At 39.2% G+C, this 16,577-nt stretch overlaps 3 protein-coding genes across 6 annotated transcripts in view; 1 reads left to right on the top strand and 2 right to left on the bottom strand.

Annotated features, from left to right (window-relative positions):
- Positions 1–39: 39 nt before the first annotated feature.
- Positions 40–4,084, top strand: LOC149103396 (aggrecan core protein-like). The gene is made up of 4 exons (XM_089273531.1): positions 40–446; positions 1,168–1,312; positions 1,815–1,986; positions 3,605–4,084. The coding sequence occupies exons 1-4, from the start codon at positions 102–104 to the stop codon at positions 3,741–3,743; spliced, it is 801 nt and encodes a 266-aa protein (XP_089129657.1). The 5' UTR covers positions 40–101; the 3' UTR covers positions 3,744–4,084.
- Positions 4,085–4,326: 242 nt separating this feature from the next.
- LOC110055497 (adrenocorticotropic hormone receptor-like) lies at positions 4,327–5,509 on the bottom strand. Its single transcript, XM_020761888.2, has one exon. The coding sequence runs from the start codon at positions 5,424–5,426 to the stop codon at positions 4,482–4,484; it is 945 nt and encodes a 314-aa protein (XP_020617547.1). The 5' UTR covers positions 5,427–5,509; the 3' UTR covers positions 4,327–4,481.
- Positions 5,510–6,180: 671 nt separating this feature from the next.
- Positions 6,181–16,577, bottom strand: part of LOC110055496 (receptor-type tyrosine-protein phosphatase delta-like) — a 36,937-nt gene continuing 26,540 nt past the window's right edge. For all 4 annotated transcript variants that reach the window (XM_089272603.1, XM_089272604.1, XM_089272605.1 and 1 more), the window contains 15 exons: positions 16,369–16,456; positions 14,589–14,665; positions 14,264–14,300; positions 13,527–13,624; positions 12,858–12,974; positions 12,600–12,754; positions 12,050–12,185; positions 11,577–11,726; positions 10,988–11,087; positions 10,628–10,704; positions 10,351–10,482; positions 9,881–10,039; positions 9,031–9,185; positions 8,376–8,511; positions 6,181–8,240 (listed from right to left, as the gene is read on the bottom strand). In XM_089272603.1, coding sequence (XP_089128729.1) covers positions 8,163–8,240; positions 8,376–8,511; positions 9,031–9,185; positions 9,881–10,039; positions 10,351–10,482; positions 10,628–10,704; positions 10,988–11,087; positions 11,577–11,726; positions 12,050–12,185; positions 12,600–12,754; positions 12,858–12,974; positions 13,527–13,624; positions 14,264–14,300; positions 14,589–14,665; positions 16,369–16,456 — 1,695 coding nt within the window. In that variant the 3' untranslated portion in view covers positions 6,181–8,162. The remainder of the gene's footprint in view (positions 8,241–8,375; positions 8,512–9,030; positions 9,186–9,880; positions 10,040–10,350; positions 10,483–10,627; positions 10,705–10,987; positions 11,088–11,576; positions 11,727–12,049; positions 12,186–12,599; positions 12,755–12,857; positions 12,975–13,526; positions 13,625–14,263; positions 14,301–14,588; positions 14,666–16,368; positions 16,457–16,577) is intronic.

Here is a 16,577-nt window from a genome sequence, read left to right as displayed (position 1 = left end):
ACGAAAATAAAATGGAAGCAAAGGAAACGGACAACTACAAGTTTTACCATTATATTTCTTCAACTTTCAGGTTATTGCGAGACCTCAACTCAAACGTTCAAATGCCCTCTACAAAAGGTCTTCCTCTGTCTTTACTTCTGTGCCTGGCCATCTTTTTTCTGTCTCTGATATATCCTCTCCCTTTTGACGTTCGCAAAGCACATTTTTACAAACTGGAAGGGAAGTCGTTTAATGGCAGCTTGCTAGAGCGGCACCGTGCACAAGACTTTTGGGATTGTTTGTTTCTTTGCATTAATGCTGTAAACAAGAACTGCTTTTCGTTCAACTTTGGCGGGATGCAAACGCAAAGGTTTCAAGAATGTGAGCTGACCAACTCTGAAATGAAACTGGAACCGGAAAAAATCCAAGGCAGACAAGGGTTTATCTATTATGGCATGACAGAAGAGGTAAGGTCTTCTTACATACCGTATCTAATGGTTTCATGATTGAAAAAACATCGCACGCGTACGCACAATAGCACATTTCCTGTATGAGACAGGCCTGAACTTCAACTCCAACTTCACTTTATTTTGCCCTTACATTTTGAAATTACAATATTAGCATAAAAATTAAAAAAAGAAAAATAAGGTACAAATATAACAATTAAACATGACAATGGTATATAGTTTGTGCATGGAGACTAATAGAACCGCGAGGTTGCCTGCAGGGAATCATGGTAATTGATGACGGATGAATACAACTACCGTGATTCCCTGGAGGCACGTTTCAAAGAGGGCACTGACAACAAGCAGCTGTAAACCTAAAGCCTGGTTCTTTTTCTTTTCTTTCCTTTTGTTTGCTTGCTTGTTTGGTTGTTTGTTTGTTTGTTCGTTCCAGTGTTTGTTGGATGGTTTGGTTTACAGGTTTTTAGATAAGACTGTAATTTTACAGGCAAGTGCCAGTGACCTTCATGATTGACAACATGTAATTAATTTTAAAGGGATTGTAGAATAGGGGATATATATCGATTTAAACATCTTGAAGTGTCTCGTACCGTTTTTAGATTTACTCTCGAGGTGTAAAATTTAAGATAACTACAGTACTATCATTGTCCTAATTGCTTAATTAAAGCAGTTATCCATGTTAGCATCAATCACAATAAATATAGATATATATTTTGGTATCCAGTCTCTCAACAGGTATCTTCCATGTTCTTCTTCACCATGCCTTCACGGTAAAGATTGCATCAATGGACCCACTGAAGGACAGTTTCACTGCCAATGTCCTCTTGAGAATATTGGTTTGAAATTCTTCGATGACAAGTGTACTGCTGGTAAGAAAGACTGCTAGTGAATGCTAGTAGAGAATTTGCGACTGCAATACAAGTTTTATAATCATCACTTCCCTACAAAAGGGTGGGAGTTAGATAAGATGAGATGAGATGAGATGAGATGAGATGAGATGAGATGAGATGAGATGAGATGAGATGAGATGAGATGAGATGAGATGAGATGAGATGAGATGAGATGAGGTGAGGTGAGGTGAGATGAGGTGAGGTGAGGTGAGGTGAGGTGAGGTGAGGTGAGGTGAGGTGAGGTGAAGTGAGGTGAGGTAATGAAGAACAACAAGATATCTGAATGCCGTCATCTATGCGTCTGTCTTCTAATTGATTATAAATCAGACCTAATCGAAATGCGTGAAAAAAATTGACAAATTAAACTATTATAATTGTTAAGTGCTTGAATAAAGTACTGTTGTAATGAGCAAAAAGTATGAAAATATGCACGTGATGAGTGGCTGCATTCCATAGCTTGGGATCCTTTTTCTGAGTACAGATTTGCAGCAAATTGCCATGGGAACCATGATGGAGAGGGTAGCACTCACTCGCTTCACAGCAAGGACTCTGAACTTCTACGAGGCAGAGAAACTTTGCAAATTGGTGAACGCCTCCATGGCTTCTTACGATCAATTATACACAGCCTGGAGTGCTGGCTTGAGTATCTGTGTGTAAGTAGCTAACTAGTGTTGTTTGACAGAACAGCTCTACAAGTTATGATTTAATTTACCTTATTACATGAAATTTTCGCGACACGAATATTTCGCGATTTTGGGGTGCGCGTATTTCGCAACACTTAAAACCCGCGACTTCAGTTGCGAAAATTTTGTATTTTGAATCACTTTAACTTCGCGTTTTCGACTAACACACAATTCATTTCCTTGGCAATGTTACTTAAACATGTCTTTGAATTTAGTAAACCGACTTAATCAAAGGTATAATAACGTCACCATTATCAAAAACGCAGCGGTGGGACTATATGCCACCAGTAACTAATGTGAGTTATTTAATTTTCGCGTCATCTTCTGTTCGCAACACTTGTTGTTCGCGTCGCTTTAATTTTGCGATTTGTTTTAAATCGCAAAATTCGCGAAATTAACGTGTCGCGAAAATTAAGGTAGCCTTTAAGGTAGCCTTTCAAGGTAGTTTTTATTTTCAGCAAGAGGCTACCATGAGTTTGCGACTTCAGTTAAGTGGCTAATCTTTAAAAAAACATCAATAAACCCGAGGTTGATTTGATTTTGGCTTAGTTCAGCAGCATCTTAATGCCATGTTAGCTGAAATTAAGCAATTGCAAAAAAAAAAAGAAAAAAAAAATTGATTGCAAACCTGATTACTCATTTGGTAATTGTGAAAATTTCGCCTTTCAACCCTTTGTAGACCTTTCAAATGGACAATTGCTGGTTTTCAGTGTCACGCAATTCAAAATATATTAAGATAAAAATCAAAACCGGTCAATAGATTAAGTCCAGAACCTGGGAAATGAGAGAACGTAAATATGCAAAGACTCTCGCCAAAATTCTGGTCACGGCAATTTTTCTTATGCGAGATATGCGGAGAAATTTTTTACCCAAATTTATAGATTTGTATGGAGACGCCATGCTGGTACCCATCGGTATGGGCACCAACATGGCGGCCGGAAACCAGCAGAAACATCTGTCACTGAGTTTTGCTACAAAAGCGTGAATTTGTCCCTCAAGAAACTCTAAAACATTAAAATAATACTTTTTCTAAGACATGAACTGTTCAGATAGCCAAGTTCCCCGAAATAATTCACTTTTTTAACCACCATGACAGCTCTCTAGGCCGTCATGTAACTGCCGCGTCACGCGAAAGCTTGGAAATTCAAGCGTAGTGTATCACAAAACCAAGAACCCATTCGGAGCAAACATTTGTATGAATATTAGTTTTCAGCTGCTCTTATACATCATTTAAGTCAATTCTCAGGAAGATCAATAGTTTTGACTTTTTTTGGCCGATACGGCGGCCATTTTGAATTTCATTGTTTCAAATAGCTATTAAGGGATGCTTCAAAAGAAAATTGTTATGTTTTAGCCCCCTGAGCATACCATAATAGCTATTTGAAACAATAGAATTCAAAATGGCCCGCCATATCAGTAAAAAGCCCTATGAAAGCTGTGAATTAGGAGATTGTGAGTAGGTTAGTATCGAAGATTTGAATGAATCAAGATCGACTTGAATTGAACTTGATTCTAGTAGTAAAGGGCTGCATCGATCCGAAATGTGTGTTTTTAAGAGGTCATAAAATTTTCTTTTGTTTCTTCGCAGGCATGGATGGATCAGTGACGTCAGAGCCGCATTCCCCATTCGGGAAGCGATATCTGGTTGTGGAAATCAAGTGGCTGTTATCACCACTAAAACCCAAGACAAGAATAAGAAATTTCATGTTTGGTGTTATTACAATTAAGGATAGAGGACAATAAGTTACTCTACTTCCTTTGTGTAAAAATAGCGAGACCGAATACCATCGCTTATAATCCATCAGATATATTTCGCTTGCGCGCAATTTGTCTAAATGCGTCCCGTGTCTTAAGGTGTCTGTCTCGCTGGTTAGGGTCTCCGGAAGTGTTCGTTTGCTACAGGATGTACATTGCTATGTGGACTATCCATACAACCATTGTTATCATAATCAAGAGAAGGTTAAGTCTGCAAAGCTTTTTTGATGTTTAGGATCGAAACAAAATTTCGTAAGTGTAATGTAACGCTAAACTTAAAGCTGTATTTCCGATTTCTCTGCAAGTCTAGCAAAGAAGAAGGAAAAAAATGCAAGAGGCAACCAACGGGCTGCCATTTTAGACCGAAACTTTGTCTTACTTTGAAGGAAACCATAGACTAGCAAGACAACTGGTCAGCGTTCTCTCGTACTTTTTTTTTCTCAACTCAGAGCTTTTGTGGACTCGAATTTCAAAGCGTACGCGTCGAGTCCTTTTTTGTTGGGAGGGGGGGTTGGGGTGGACGGGGGGTGGGGTTCATGACATCTGTTTACTACCATTATATCGTTAGTCAACAGATATTTTGTCAATCTCGACATATAATAATTTTATTACCTTCTATGTTATTATACAATTTTCAACCCTCGTATTATGGTTTTCAACATGTCACCATCTATATCTTTTTGTCCGCAATGGAACGCAATACCCATGTATCAGCGATTGCAGCACAACATTTTCTTCAACGCCTTCCGGTATCTCTCCAAGCGCCAGGCATAGACAAACGGGTCAAGAACAAACTTGACAAACACAAGTTGGTTCAGCACTTTTTCAGCCAGCAACAGTTCCTGGTTGCGTTGGCACTCACTGCAATACCATGTCAAGTGCCACACTACGGTTACTGGCAGAATCGGAATGGTCGTCACCAAGGTAAACAAGAAGATAATCATACGCATGCGCCTTTCCAACTTGGCGCATCTTTTTCTGGCCCTGAAGCTCATATGCGGTCTGGGACTGTTGAAAGACCTCACTCTCTTCCGTTCACGCTGCTTAAAAGCTTTGTACAAACAAACGTAACACGCAAGCAAGAGTGTAGATGTCAAAGTCGTGTTCAAATGTAGATCGACCCGAAGTACCAATGACAACGGTATGTTTGTAAACAACAAGCACGCGAATCCGATTTGGTAAATCCAGACGCAAGCAATGCCCATTTTAGCCCTTCGGATGGTCACCCACTTTCTATGTTTAATGGGCTGGGTCAAAGCCAGAAAACTGTCCCACGAGAAAGCGCAGACGCTAAATACTGAAGCGTTCATTGTAACAATGGAAAACGCGGACATCACTTTCCGGAGTATAAGGGAAAGATTCTCGTTTAGATAGAGAGAATAATAGTGGTACGCTAACAGCGGTTGCAGAGCAGAACCCGTAAGAAAGTTCGCCCACGCCATACTGAAGATGAAGAAGTTAGATGGTGTGCGAAGAAGTGATGGAGAGTTCCTGTAAAATGTAAGAAGCAAAAATCCATTGCCGAGAACTGTTACTGGTGCCAAGCAGGTGAAAAGGATTGCTGAAGGAAGAGGGATCATCTGATGTTGCTGAAGTAAGGTCTGTTCTTGTTGATGCTGGTGTGGAAACGAATCGTTTCCAACCACAAACGACATAGCGACAAAGTTTCAGATTTTTCCAACTCAGCTGGCTATCTATACCTTTGGCTACTTGTACACTGGCAACAAAATGCTTCCCAGATTTGTATTACGCAAAAGAGCTCCGGTAATGTTAGATCATAAAAATATACGAGCGGCAGCTGTGTTTGGATTTAATTTTTTGAACTATTGTAAGTTGGCGGCTCTTTTCATTGTGGTTGTCACGGTTAAAATGCTCTGATGATTTAACAAAAGAAAATTTGTTCTTTCGAGTAAACTGTTAACTTCGATGCACTAAAACGTTCAAATAAATAGTTGAATTTAATGATTTTCTGTAAAATTAAATGGAATTGAAAAATCAATTTTCAATTATTTTTTCTTGCAGTTTTCAGTGTCAACACGTTTCTGTTTTCTTTTCTTAAGGCAACAGTGACTAATTATAAAACACTGGGAGACACGTAGCTTAGGACAACCACACGCAACTCAAGTTCGTATTCAGCGTGTTTATATCTTTGTGAGGGTCTGTATTGTAATATCTGTAACCTCTTCCCAGCACTTATGTAAGCTCACGTACACCACCCACCCACCCTCCCTCGCTACTAAAACCCAGCACCACCTACTCCACCCCTCATTATTGTGTCCAATTTCGCATTGACTTTGAAGTCAAGACTACACACACTCCAAGAGTTAGAAACGATTTCCTTTGGACTAAAGATAAAGTTTGGTCGAATGGCCAATAGCGAATGAAGTGCAATACACAAGTGGTGAACAATTATTGTATTAAAAAAAACATTTTATTTCTAAGAAACAATATAAAAGGAAGCTTGGAACACACAGCACTGCGTCCATTAACTTCATAAATTTATTTATTTTCATTTTTATCATACCATACTTTAATAAGTGTTTTTGTTATACAGCTGGAGTTAAGTTGAACCTAACGTGCGCTATTATTGGTTGATTTATGGTCACGTAGCAATGACTAAATCTAAAGGCCGCCCGCTCTTCCACTAACCAGAGGTTACTCTTAATTCTTCCTGCCTTAGTACTTTGCACAAAACTGCAGCTATCTAACAAAATAATCACTGGTTCCTTGGGAAACAGTATTTATATTTTCCCTCGAAAACACTGAAATTGTTTACCTTCTACTGAGGTTAAAAATAAAAACTTCATGCTTCGATGACGGGCATAAAGGTTATCCATGTTTCTGGATTACTGCAGTCCTTTCCTTAGGCAATTTAGAATAAAGACACCCCTTTATGCTTATAGATTTAGATTTAGTTATAGGTAAAATATCACTTATAAATTATAAAACCATAACCTGGTCACTATTGGAAATACATTCACTCTCATGCACTTGCTTAGAGAAAGAAAATACTTGTTATATTTATAATAATAGAATAGATTTATAATAAAAGAAAAAGCCTCTGCGATTTGACTAGGGTTCGCATTCAGCATTTCGGTATTGCTATTTCTAGATATAATTCTATATTATATCTGGCTAACTACATTTTACATGTAAAAACATTTCATAATTTCAACCTGGTTATAAAAAAGGTCTCAATTTACCTCACGCACAATAAACCTCTTACAGAGTTACCTAGCATACCGTTGAGAGCAAATACCACACACATTGGCGCATTCAAGGTGTGTTAAGGCTTCGTAATTTTCGAGCTAGCAATCTCATGCAACTATACGAAACTGGCATTTCAAACATCGCAAAAAGTCACCAAACAAAGTCAATGCTTTACAATACTGAAATGACTTTATAAAAGATTTTCATATATATAATAAAAACTATCATTAAGGGATAGCACCATTAAGTTACTAAATGTGCATTTCATTTTAATCTACTCTTACATCTGTTACTGCAAATCCTTCACGTAGTGTCAGACCATGAGACCATGCCTAAACAACTGTTTCGCGACACTTTTACCCACTCTTTTATGTCAACTTAAGACGATAATAACTTTGATGATTCACTGACTATCGTAGAACTTTGAAACCAGCAATTTGCCAAACAATGACCTTTCCATCGATAATCAATTTTTGGACAAAATGCAGACCTACACTGTATCTATAATACATAACGGGCAAACAAAACACTAAGTTTCGACCACATAAAACTCCTGCAGTAATCTAATGTACACTTTATCAAAAATCACTTTTAATGTGAAATCACCTAAAAAGCATCAATTCAATTATGGCAACTGTCGGTAACTCCGTAGAAAGTCCCTTCTGTCAGTCGCTATTCTAATTTTCTATGGAGGTATTATACCCCTCTAGGTCATTCTTTTATTTCTGTTGCTATTTCAGTCTCTGTACAATTATAAAATAACTATACTGTATAGAATACTAATGCGTAAAAGGAAGTTAATTCAATTGATTCGCAATCGAATTGCGGATATAACTGACAGAATTCTGTTCCACTAATAGCGTGGATTTCGCGCGAGGGAGTACAGTTCCAAAGCGGAACATGCGTTCATTTTAGGGACCCGCGGGTGTCAGGTAAGAGTATCCAAGTCCACAGACGTTTATATCAACGAACTCACGACAAAATAAAGTGTCTGAAGACTGACTAAATTTACGCACGCGATATTAACTCATTTTAGTCCTACTAAGCTTTAAGCTGATCTGAAAGTTGATTAAAAGCGTGGCTGATTTACGCTACAATCTCAAAAGGAGACCTCAAGCGTCCTCATAGCTGTTAGCTTTTTTTTTTCAATTCATACTTTTCTGTTCTAAGCAGACTGTCTTTCAAGGCTTGAAGTTCGCGTAGTCATCGAAGGCTGATAAGTAATCTTGGATGGCATAATGGATAAATTTATACTCCGCCTGCAAAAAGGGCAGTCAAATAATTATGGAATTGTCTAGATGTACTTTACTACCAAATTCTCAGCATTGTTACAACAGAAACAAACAAACAAAAAGTAATGAGAATTTCTCTACCGATCCAAAACTTCAACTTACTGCAGTCTTCACCAGTCCAGGGCGGGAAATTCTCATGGCTTTGATCGCCTGAAATACATCGATGACTTGCTCGATCTTCAGGCGTTCAAGCACCGAGTACAGCGCACAAAATGTTCCACTGCGACCAAGACCGTCACTATAAAGCACAGAAACACACAAAAAACAATTAAAACAAAGGACAACAAGAAAATCAAACAACAAAGCAATGTCACATTTCACAGCTCTGTGCTTCGTGGTCAGGCATTTGAAGAGAAGAGAGGCTAGAGTTGTCTTTGTTTAATGTAATCATACACACCTCGCCACTTTTGAAATATATTGTCCTGTTATCGTGCTAACTAGTTTTTAATCTTTATCGTCACAAGATCGATCGAAACCTCGCTTCCATGCTGAGGCTCGGTTACATTTCACACAACTGTAAAATGGTCTATCTATGGAAATTTTGAGCTGACTTATTTACACAGCTAAGAGTGGCGGCTTTAATTTCGCAGTTTCGTCGCCAAAACGGAGTACTCCCACGCGAAATACAACCAGCTAAACAGACTAACAGACGACTGTGAATGTAACATTTAAACTTTACGCATTAAGTGTAGACGGACGCAGTGGTTTTTTGAACAAATCTAACAAAGGTATACGCTCACCTAGGTGTATCACTCACCTGCAGATAACTGTGATGGGTCCGTTTCCAGAGTGCTGCTGCCACTTCTCAACTTTAGCGATCAAAGTAATCAGACCAGAACCTGAGGGAACTTTATTGCCATCGGCCCAACCACTGTACTGAAACATCTTTATCCGCAGACTCTTCTCAGGCGTCTAGAGAAGACAGACGTCAGAGAGAATCAATGTTAGTAAACAAGTGTCCGAAAATAAAACTGTCCGAAATTTTTACGCGCCTGAAATGTTTACGGTATATCAAAAGACTTTTAAGTAGCTCCAAAGCTCTTAGTTCCCTTTATGGAGCGAACTCTTGTTGAGACACTGTTAAATACGTGTTCTTTTCTCGTCGGTGTATCTGTAAAACCCTGAGGGTAGGGTAAAACTACATTTCCATAGATGTTGTTTCAATATAATTCGCTTTTATAGGCGTAAATTTACTTTAGTTATATTTCAGCAGTGTCCGAAATTTTTGTCTAAAATTTGTCCGAAATGCGATAATAAGTGTCGAAAAATTGTAACATAAGTAGTGCATGAGCGCTTGAGACTGAATGTTCCGACAAAATATGCCTGCTATTTTGCTCAATATTAATTTCAGGCAATAAACGGCAACAGGCGAACCCTAAAAGAACACTTATAACAGGAAGTGGAATTTTCAACAGTGACCTCAAGTAATTTCCAGGAAGCCGACTGACAACTACCACACATCAACACTACGGGAGGAGCAACCTCAAAATACCTGGCCACTTTATTTACATATGCTGGTGTGCTTTCGGCAAATATATATCGTGAATCAGAACATCAATTTTACCTGAAGAATAAATATTACTATGTTGCGTGCAAGCCATACTTACTCTCAGGTCAGTGGCTTTAAAGGTCTTCTCGGTGATTTCTGATTGGTCATAGTTCGCCTTCAAGTTATCTACACTGCTACTGTTGACAGCCAACCGCTGGACCGTTAACATGTCGTCGTAGGTCGCTGTGTCAGATTCGGGCCAAAAGACTGGGAAATCCTACACATCATGGAAATACAGTTACTATATTAGCGCTTAATCATCACCAAAGGGAACAGAAAACAAACAAACAAACAAACAAACAAACAACTTCTAGTTGCCGCAGTCTCCATTTTGAGATTGTTGAAGTGACCAATAAACCAACCAACCAACCAAACGACAGACACCATCTTACTGACCTACTCCACAACATCTCAGGTATCTTACCATTAACCCATGGCATGCTATTGCCAAATGAGACATGATTCATAGGACCAGTGTTGCCCAAGAGTAATATTTAGCTTTACAAGCGGTATTATATGTTGCCTTACCGCTTCTTCCTCTTTTGAATCAAACAACACGACACAGGAACATTCTTGCTCACAGAGCATGCGCCAAAAGTCAGTCACGGTGGAAGTCATAGGGTGTTGCGTTACGATAAAAGCATGCTGCTGCTTGTAACCCTAAAATGAAGAAAAATTGACATGAGCTAGGAGCGAAATAGACATTCGACAAAATTTTGCGCAGTCATATGCAGAAGTCTGGGATCTAACAAAATCAAATATGTAGCTCTTTGATCTTCCGTGCAGTTTCCAAAAGATAACTCACCGAAATATGAACAGCATTTATGTAGGAAGTGGACTCATTGTCATCAATTGCAGTAAGAATCACTCGATAACAGTCAGCTGCGAAACGAGACACAGTTAGTTAATGTAAACAAGTGTAGCACAGTACTTAAGTAACAATAGCGACTTTACTCCGTTAGTCACGCGCTTGAAATGTAAATTTTCGTGGGTTATCCTTTTAGTATCAGTTCAATTTCGTGTCCGTTTTTCTCTTTATCTGCTCTGCAAAGTCATGAATGAATGTGAAAATGAGACGTTGGTAATCAAAACAAAAGTTGACGATTTAACGAATATATTTCACTACATTGAAAAACATTTTAATTCACTTTAGATGACCACTTACGTGCTAGAATTTCTTGCGATCTGTTTTTCTCCTTGTTCTCTGGATACGACGCCACAATACAGTGTCCTTTGTGTAGTACTGGGCTGACTTTGTTGAGTGTCTGAAAAAAGTACAAAAAGCTAATTAAACTAACCTGGAAAACTGGCCAACTGGGCTAGCAAAAGGCGGTAATTACTTATTGATTCAATTATTTGAACTACATGTATGGCCATGCGCCAGAGTTTAGCCTCACTCCCCGTCCACAATACGCCAAACAAATCTGAAGCGCAGCTTTATTTCTCCGGTTAAGCCCAGCTATTCGAAAACGCTCTTCAAACCGTATATAGGAATTTGAAAACCCCAGCTTCGCGTGTTAGTGTGCACGGAAAACATTTTGAAAATGAAGCTTTTCGAAAACGATGACATCACGACATTCATGTGATTTCACTGCAACAGTTTTCCTCAAACGCAAATCCAAAATGACCGGTGATTGTTTCGTTTGAAATTTCTCCGGTTTAGTGTGGACGGAAAACGTTTGATGCCTTCATTTTCTAATTCCTCAGGCGTAGTGTGAACGGGGCCTTGGACAAACGCAAGCATGATTACTCACCTTGAATTCAGACTCAAAGCGTGTCACTTTGGATTCTTTGTTCCCTTCATTCATACGAGCTAGCGTTATTCTCAAGTCATGAGCGTAGATCTGTGTGTTGCCGCACTGCACGGATTCTAAAATGGCGTCATGGCAAAAGGTGTATTGTTCCTGAAAGAAACAAACCAAACGTATAGATCTAAATAAAGTAATATTGTAATCTTAAATAGTACTTGGAAGTTTTCAATAACCATTTTTATTATATGGATTGTGTTTGTAGCCGAGATAAGGCGTGCTCTGATTGGCTAATTCTGGGGCACTGTTCTCCCGTAATGCCCACGGGCCGATTAGGGGGCTGCAAAAAACAAAGCAAAAAACCATATAATCAACAAGTTATTAACCTTGAACATTCGGTCTTTACAGGAAAATCTCAAACCTTGGCAAAGTCTTGGTCTAAGATTTTCATCAGAATAAAACAAGGATGTATTACGCACCTCTGTTTGAACCATGGCTGTTCTTCGTGTTCTCAAGTAAGCAACAAAGTTGAAAATATCGATTGTACTTTCCGCCTTTATCCTGTCGAGCGTGCTATCGATAACCATGAATGTACCTGTCCTGCCAACTCCAGCACTTGAAAACAAAACGAAACAGCACAAGAAGTCAGCAACGAAGAAAACAGTAATGCGGAATAATATTCTGTTTGCACGTTTAGGGATGATTCGCGCAAAGGTATTTATTTGAAGAATTTGTGATCCTTTGTTATTATGTTAATTTGTAGAGACTATAGAAATCAAATCATCGATATCGCATTATTCGTTCACTTTGCCTTGAGAATGGTGTCACGATGACGCCGAAACGTCGGCTTTTAACGTTAATATTCGCTTGTTTATGCTTTAAGAAATATTCACTGTGCTTGTGAATCAATTCGAACATGACGAAAAACAATTAACAAGAACACGGACGCAAATTGTGATACAAAAACTAACAAGCAAATATCGACAAAAATGAACAAATGACTGACAGGAAACAAACGCGATATCAAACCTGCAGTGCACAATAAGCGGTCCAGCATCAGCCGGGTTATAAGCTCTGACTCGTCTCCTGAATGCCAGCAAGGCAGTGGGATATTCAGGCACGCCATGATCAGGCCACACAGTGAAATGAAACTGTTTCACTTCTCTCTCCTCCTTTTCGCTTTCCTGGAAAGGACACAAGTAAATTATTTAAGGTCACTATAAAGTTTGGGCACTATTCGCGGCCTTTTCTTCAAGGTAATTAATAAACTACAGAAATGCTACTAACCCGCTTCACATTAAACGTTCTTATTATGTAGTCTGAATAGTGCTCTGACTTAACAAGCATCACAGAAATGTCTCCGTAGTCCTGTGTCTCGTCTGGCCAGTATTTGTGGCATTTCAGCTGGAAATATAATGCACATACGAAATACATGTAAGATGATGCAAAGGAACAAGAGCACAACCCTTGGTGTAAAATACGGTAATGGTATCAAGGGCACCTGTACTAAGAGTAATGCTTTCTTAGCATCGTTGTAAAATCTCTAATTTGGATCATCTCCCTTTAGGATCAGTCAGTCGCTGGGCCTTCTACATTTTCAAAATTAGTTCAGGTTGTCATCTCACAGTAGGAGGACATCTTCCATATTAAAGAGCACAAAGAGTGAAATGACTTTCTCCTTTTCCATTTCAAGACCATCGCTCTCCACAAACGACTTACACGTAGTCAGTGCAACACGTTTATAGAGTAAAAGACAATAACTACAAAAACCCAAGATTTTCGAATGTTCCCGTGAGAGTGGAAACAAAAGTTTCTAGGAAGACCGCTCCCAGGTTTGTTGCATCTTCTCTCTGCTCCATTACTAGTTGAAGTTTCTGTTGCTACTTGCCGCAAAATAGAATAGCAATATTTGCCTATGACATTCTTGTAGCCGGCAAATTTCGCCAAGCTACATACCTTGTGTCTCTCTTGTAGATTTGTCAACATGACTATTGAAGCTGACCGCTGTTCCCATACCATCCTCCAAAAATCGTCAAAGGCGGGAGGGACTGGGCCTGTTGGGACAAATAACGTTGGGAAAAAATTGTCCAATCGCAAGGGCATGGCAAACATGGGAGGGGAGGGGGAGGACGGGATCAGATAATCCACCCTACTTCTGAAAAAGCCCATTCTTGTAAGAAACGAATTAACAACATTTTAAAGTTCTTTCTCATGTCCGGGCTGGATTTTGCCTCCAACTTTGAGCGGAAAATATGCTTGTGTACCAGCTTAGATTACAGAGTATAGTACAGTATACATGCATGTATTTCAGTTAAGCAAACGGACCAGGAATTGACATTCCAAATAGAACTGCGTGGTGTCTTTATTGGGCTACACTGCACACGTGCTTATCGCTTTACCTCGTATATATTTAGGTTTTTATCATTTTCTAAGCTGGCTTTGTTAGGAAATGAAGTCATATCATACTTTTCAAAGCTAAGACAAAGTTCATTAAAAAAAAAAAAAATTAAGAAAAAAAGCCCATAACACATCAACACAGAAAAAAATTAACACGCAAACAAATGTTGTAAACAAAATCTCTACCTAAGTTATATATTAAAATTTCGCTTATTTCAGGTTCGATATTCTTATCAAAAAGAGTCTTAGAAAACCGATAGGGTGTAATTGTTGGCAATGAGCACATCGATACATACCTTGACTAGCAACGTATGCGTTTGGTTTGTTGTATCCCTGGAAATAAGGAGACGACAATCAAAAATAGAGAAAAAAGAAAGAAAAAATTTACAATATACAGTAATAACTTTGAATCGCAAATGTTGACATGAATTCAATTCGATTCATTACGAGTAAAATTATGATAAACGCTGTGAAGTAAGATCTTAGGAATTAAGTTAGCTTATACAGCGTGAGCCACGGGGTTCATGTTCACGTGAATGAAGTAACAAGAGAAACTAGTACAATAAGAAAAGTAATAAAAAAGTAAAAAGCAATTCTCCGAGACAGAAATCTATCACTTACATCAACTCTTGAGGCGTTAATGTAATCCGAGCCTGCCACTCCTTCAATTGGGGACAGTGCAACGCGAGAATGGTCATCTATACAAACAACAGAAATACCGAAGGCCAACTTAGGTAACTGCAGGTATCAGCCACTCAAACTACAGTAACAATAGCCTGCGTAGCAGGCGTATAAAGGGGAGGGGGTGGGGGAGGAGAAAGAGAATTCGGGAAAAAAACAAAAAAAACGGTGGAGTGGCGTGGGGCAGGGAAAAAGGAACGCCTGCTATAAAGACCCCTATTGGTTCATTTCTGCGGTCGTTGGCGGCCGCAAAATTCAGATTGGTTAATCGGACAATAGGACGGGTTTGTGAAGTAACGCGAAAACAACCAAAATGGCGGCCGAAGTGGATATGCTAGCGAGAGCTTTGGCTGATTTGAACGTCGTCGCTCGTAGTGAATTCAAGTTAAAACCGGAGCAAGAAGTTGCAGTAAAATCTCTTCTAGATGGAAAAGATGTATTATAGCGGTGTTGCCCACAGGATACAGCAAAAGCCTCATATATCAAATGTTTGTTCGCGCCAAGGACTTTAAAGCAACGATTCTGGTGATTTCTCCGTTGTTTAGCATCCGAAAACAAGGTTTTTTGGAATTAACATTTCCAGTACTTTTTTGGTTGCGTTTACCGTCTGTTCCGATAAGCTGTTTTTTGGTGTTGCTTCTTTCAGGCGTGATAGTGGTGGGAAGTTGTCTTTTGCATCGATCTTCCGAATCCTTGCAGTTTAAATCTTCATCGACTCTTGTGCTACATACAGCTTGCTCAGTAAAACTGTACAGTTCAGCTGCATTTCTTATTTTGCGACTTCAAGATCTACAGACCCGCTCTGAAAAGTTTTCGTCTCTCATTAGTGGAAACCCAATCGAACCACAACACTCAGCTAAAATCAGCCCGACACTTTCTTCTCTGCCCGACGGCGAAAACAGATTTTCAAATGACGCTCTTCCTCCTCCAGAAGTATAGTTTACTCCACAAAATCTACAGCTGCTGTTTTTCTGAATGTCTTTCTTTGGTTTTCTTCCTCTTTTACAAACCTTTGTGGGAATTGCTGACATTACACGGCTTGAAGATTTTCTCACAATGCTCGCTGCTATGAATATTTTTTCACGCCTTCCAGCATAAAGCCAGTCATGCAGAAAAGTGCGCGCCTTATTCGGATTGGTCATTGAACTGACAGTTCTGTTGGTCCGATTACGGTAAAACAGTAGGTAGAGATGCAAAAGAAACGGCTTTGTAGTAGGCGTTACTTTCCCCGAATTCTTTTCCTCCTCCTCCCTTCCCCTTTATACGCAGGCTACAGTAACAAGTACATCTCCAACTACTGCATACTGCGTTATCACTATTGACCTTTATATAAAATTTCCTTAACTCTCTTGCCCCAATTCCATGAAATAATCCCACAGCCAGTTTATTACTTTAGTGAAGCTTGCAAGTGCGTCCATTCAAACGAAAGCTATCGCAATATTTAACGTGTTTGCCTGTTTCCCTTTATGTTTTGTTTTGTTTTTGGGTCTGTAATTTTTCAAACTAAGCCTGGATGACACTGTCAAAGGAGAGGCAAGACAACGCTAAAACAGGAACCACATAGTCATTGCCGACACACATTGAGTCTCATCAGCAAAAGAGCACAGTCCTATTGAGTAAGAAACTCAAATTATTTGCCCAAACATTTAGCGTACAAATACGCAAATCAATCCGTAAGCAGTCATAATAGAAACAAAGTAGACAGTGGAGGTTATCTTACAAGCAATAATGTTGCCATATCTGTTCTTTGCCTTGTTTTCTGGCAGCAGCGCGGCATCACTGGCATACTCTTGACCACTGTCCAATTTCTGCAGAAATAGTAACAAAATGATCATCAAAGTTTCAGAGGACATAAGAAGAAGGGAAGTGGGTTGAAGAAAGATGAGGGAGGTGGGTGAAGAAGGGAGAAGAGATGAAGAAAGTGGGAGG

This window comes from Orbicella faveolata, unplaced genomic scaffold (assembly GCF_042242905.1).
Source record: "Orbicella faveolata isolate gen_17 unplaced genomic scaffold, um_ofav_v1 contig_35, whole genome shotgun sequence".
In the NCBI taxonomy this organism is placed as follows: Eukaryota; Metazoa; Cnidaria; class Anthozoa; order Scleractinia; family Merulinidae; genus Orbicella; species Orbicella faveolata.
Note: the sequence above shows the minus strand (reverse complement) of the source record. Positions and strands in the feature narration are given on the sequence as shown.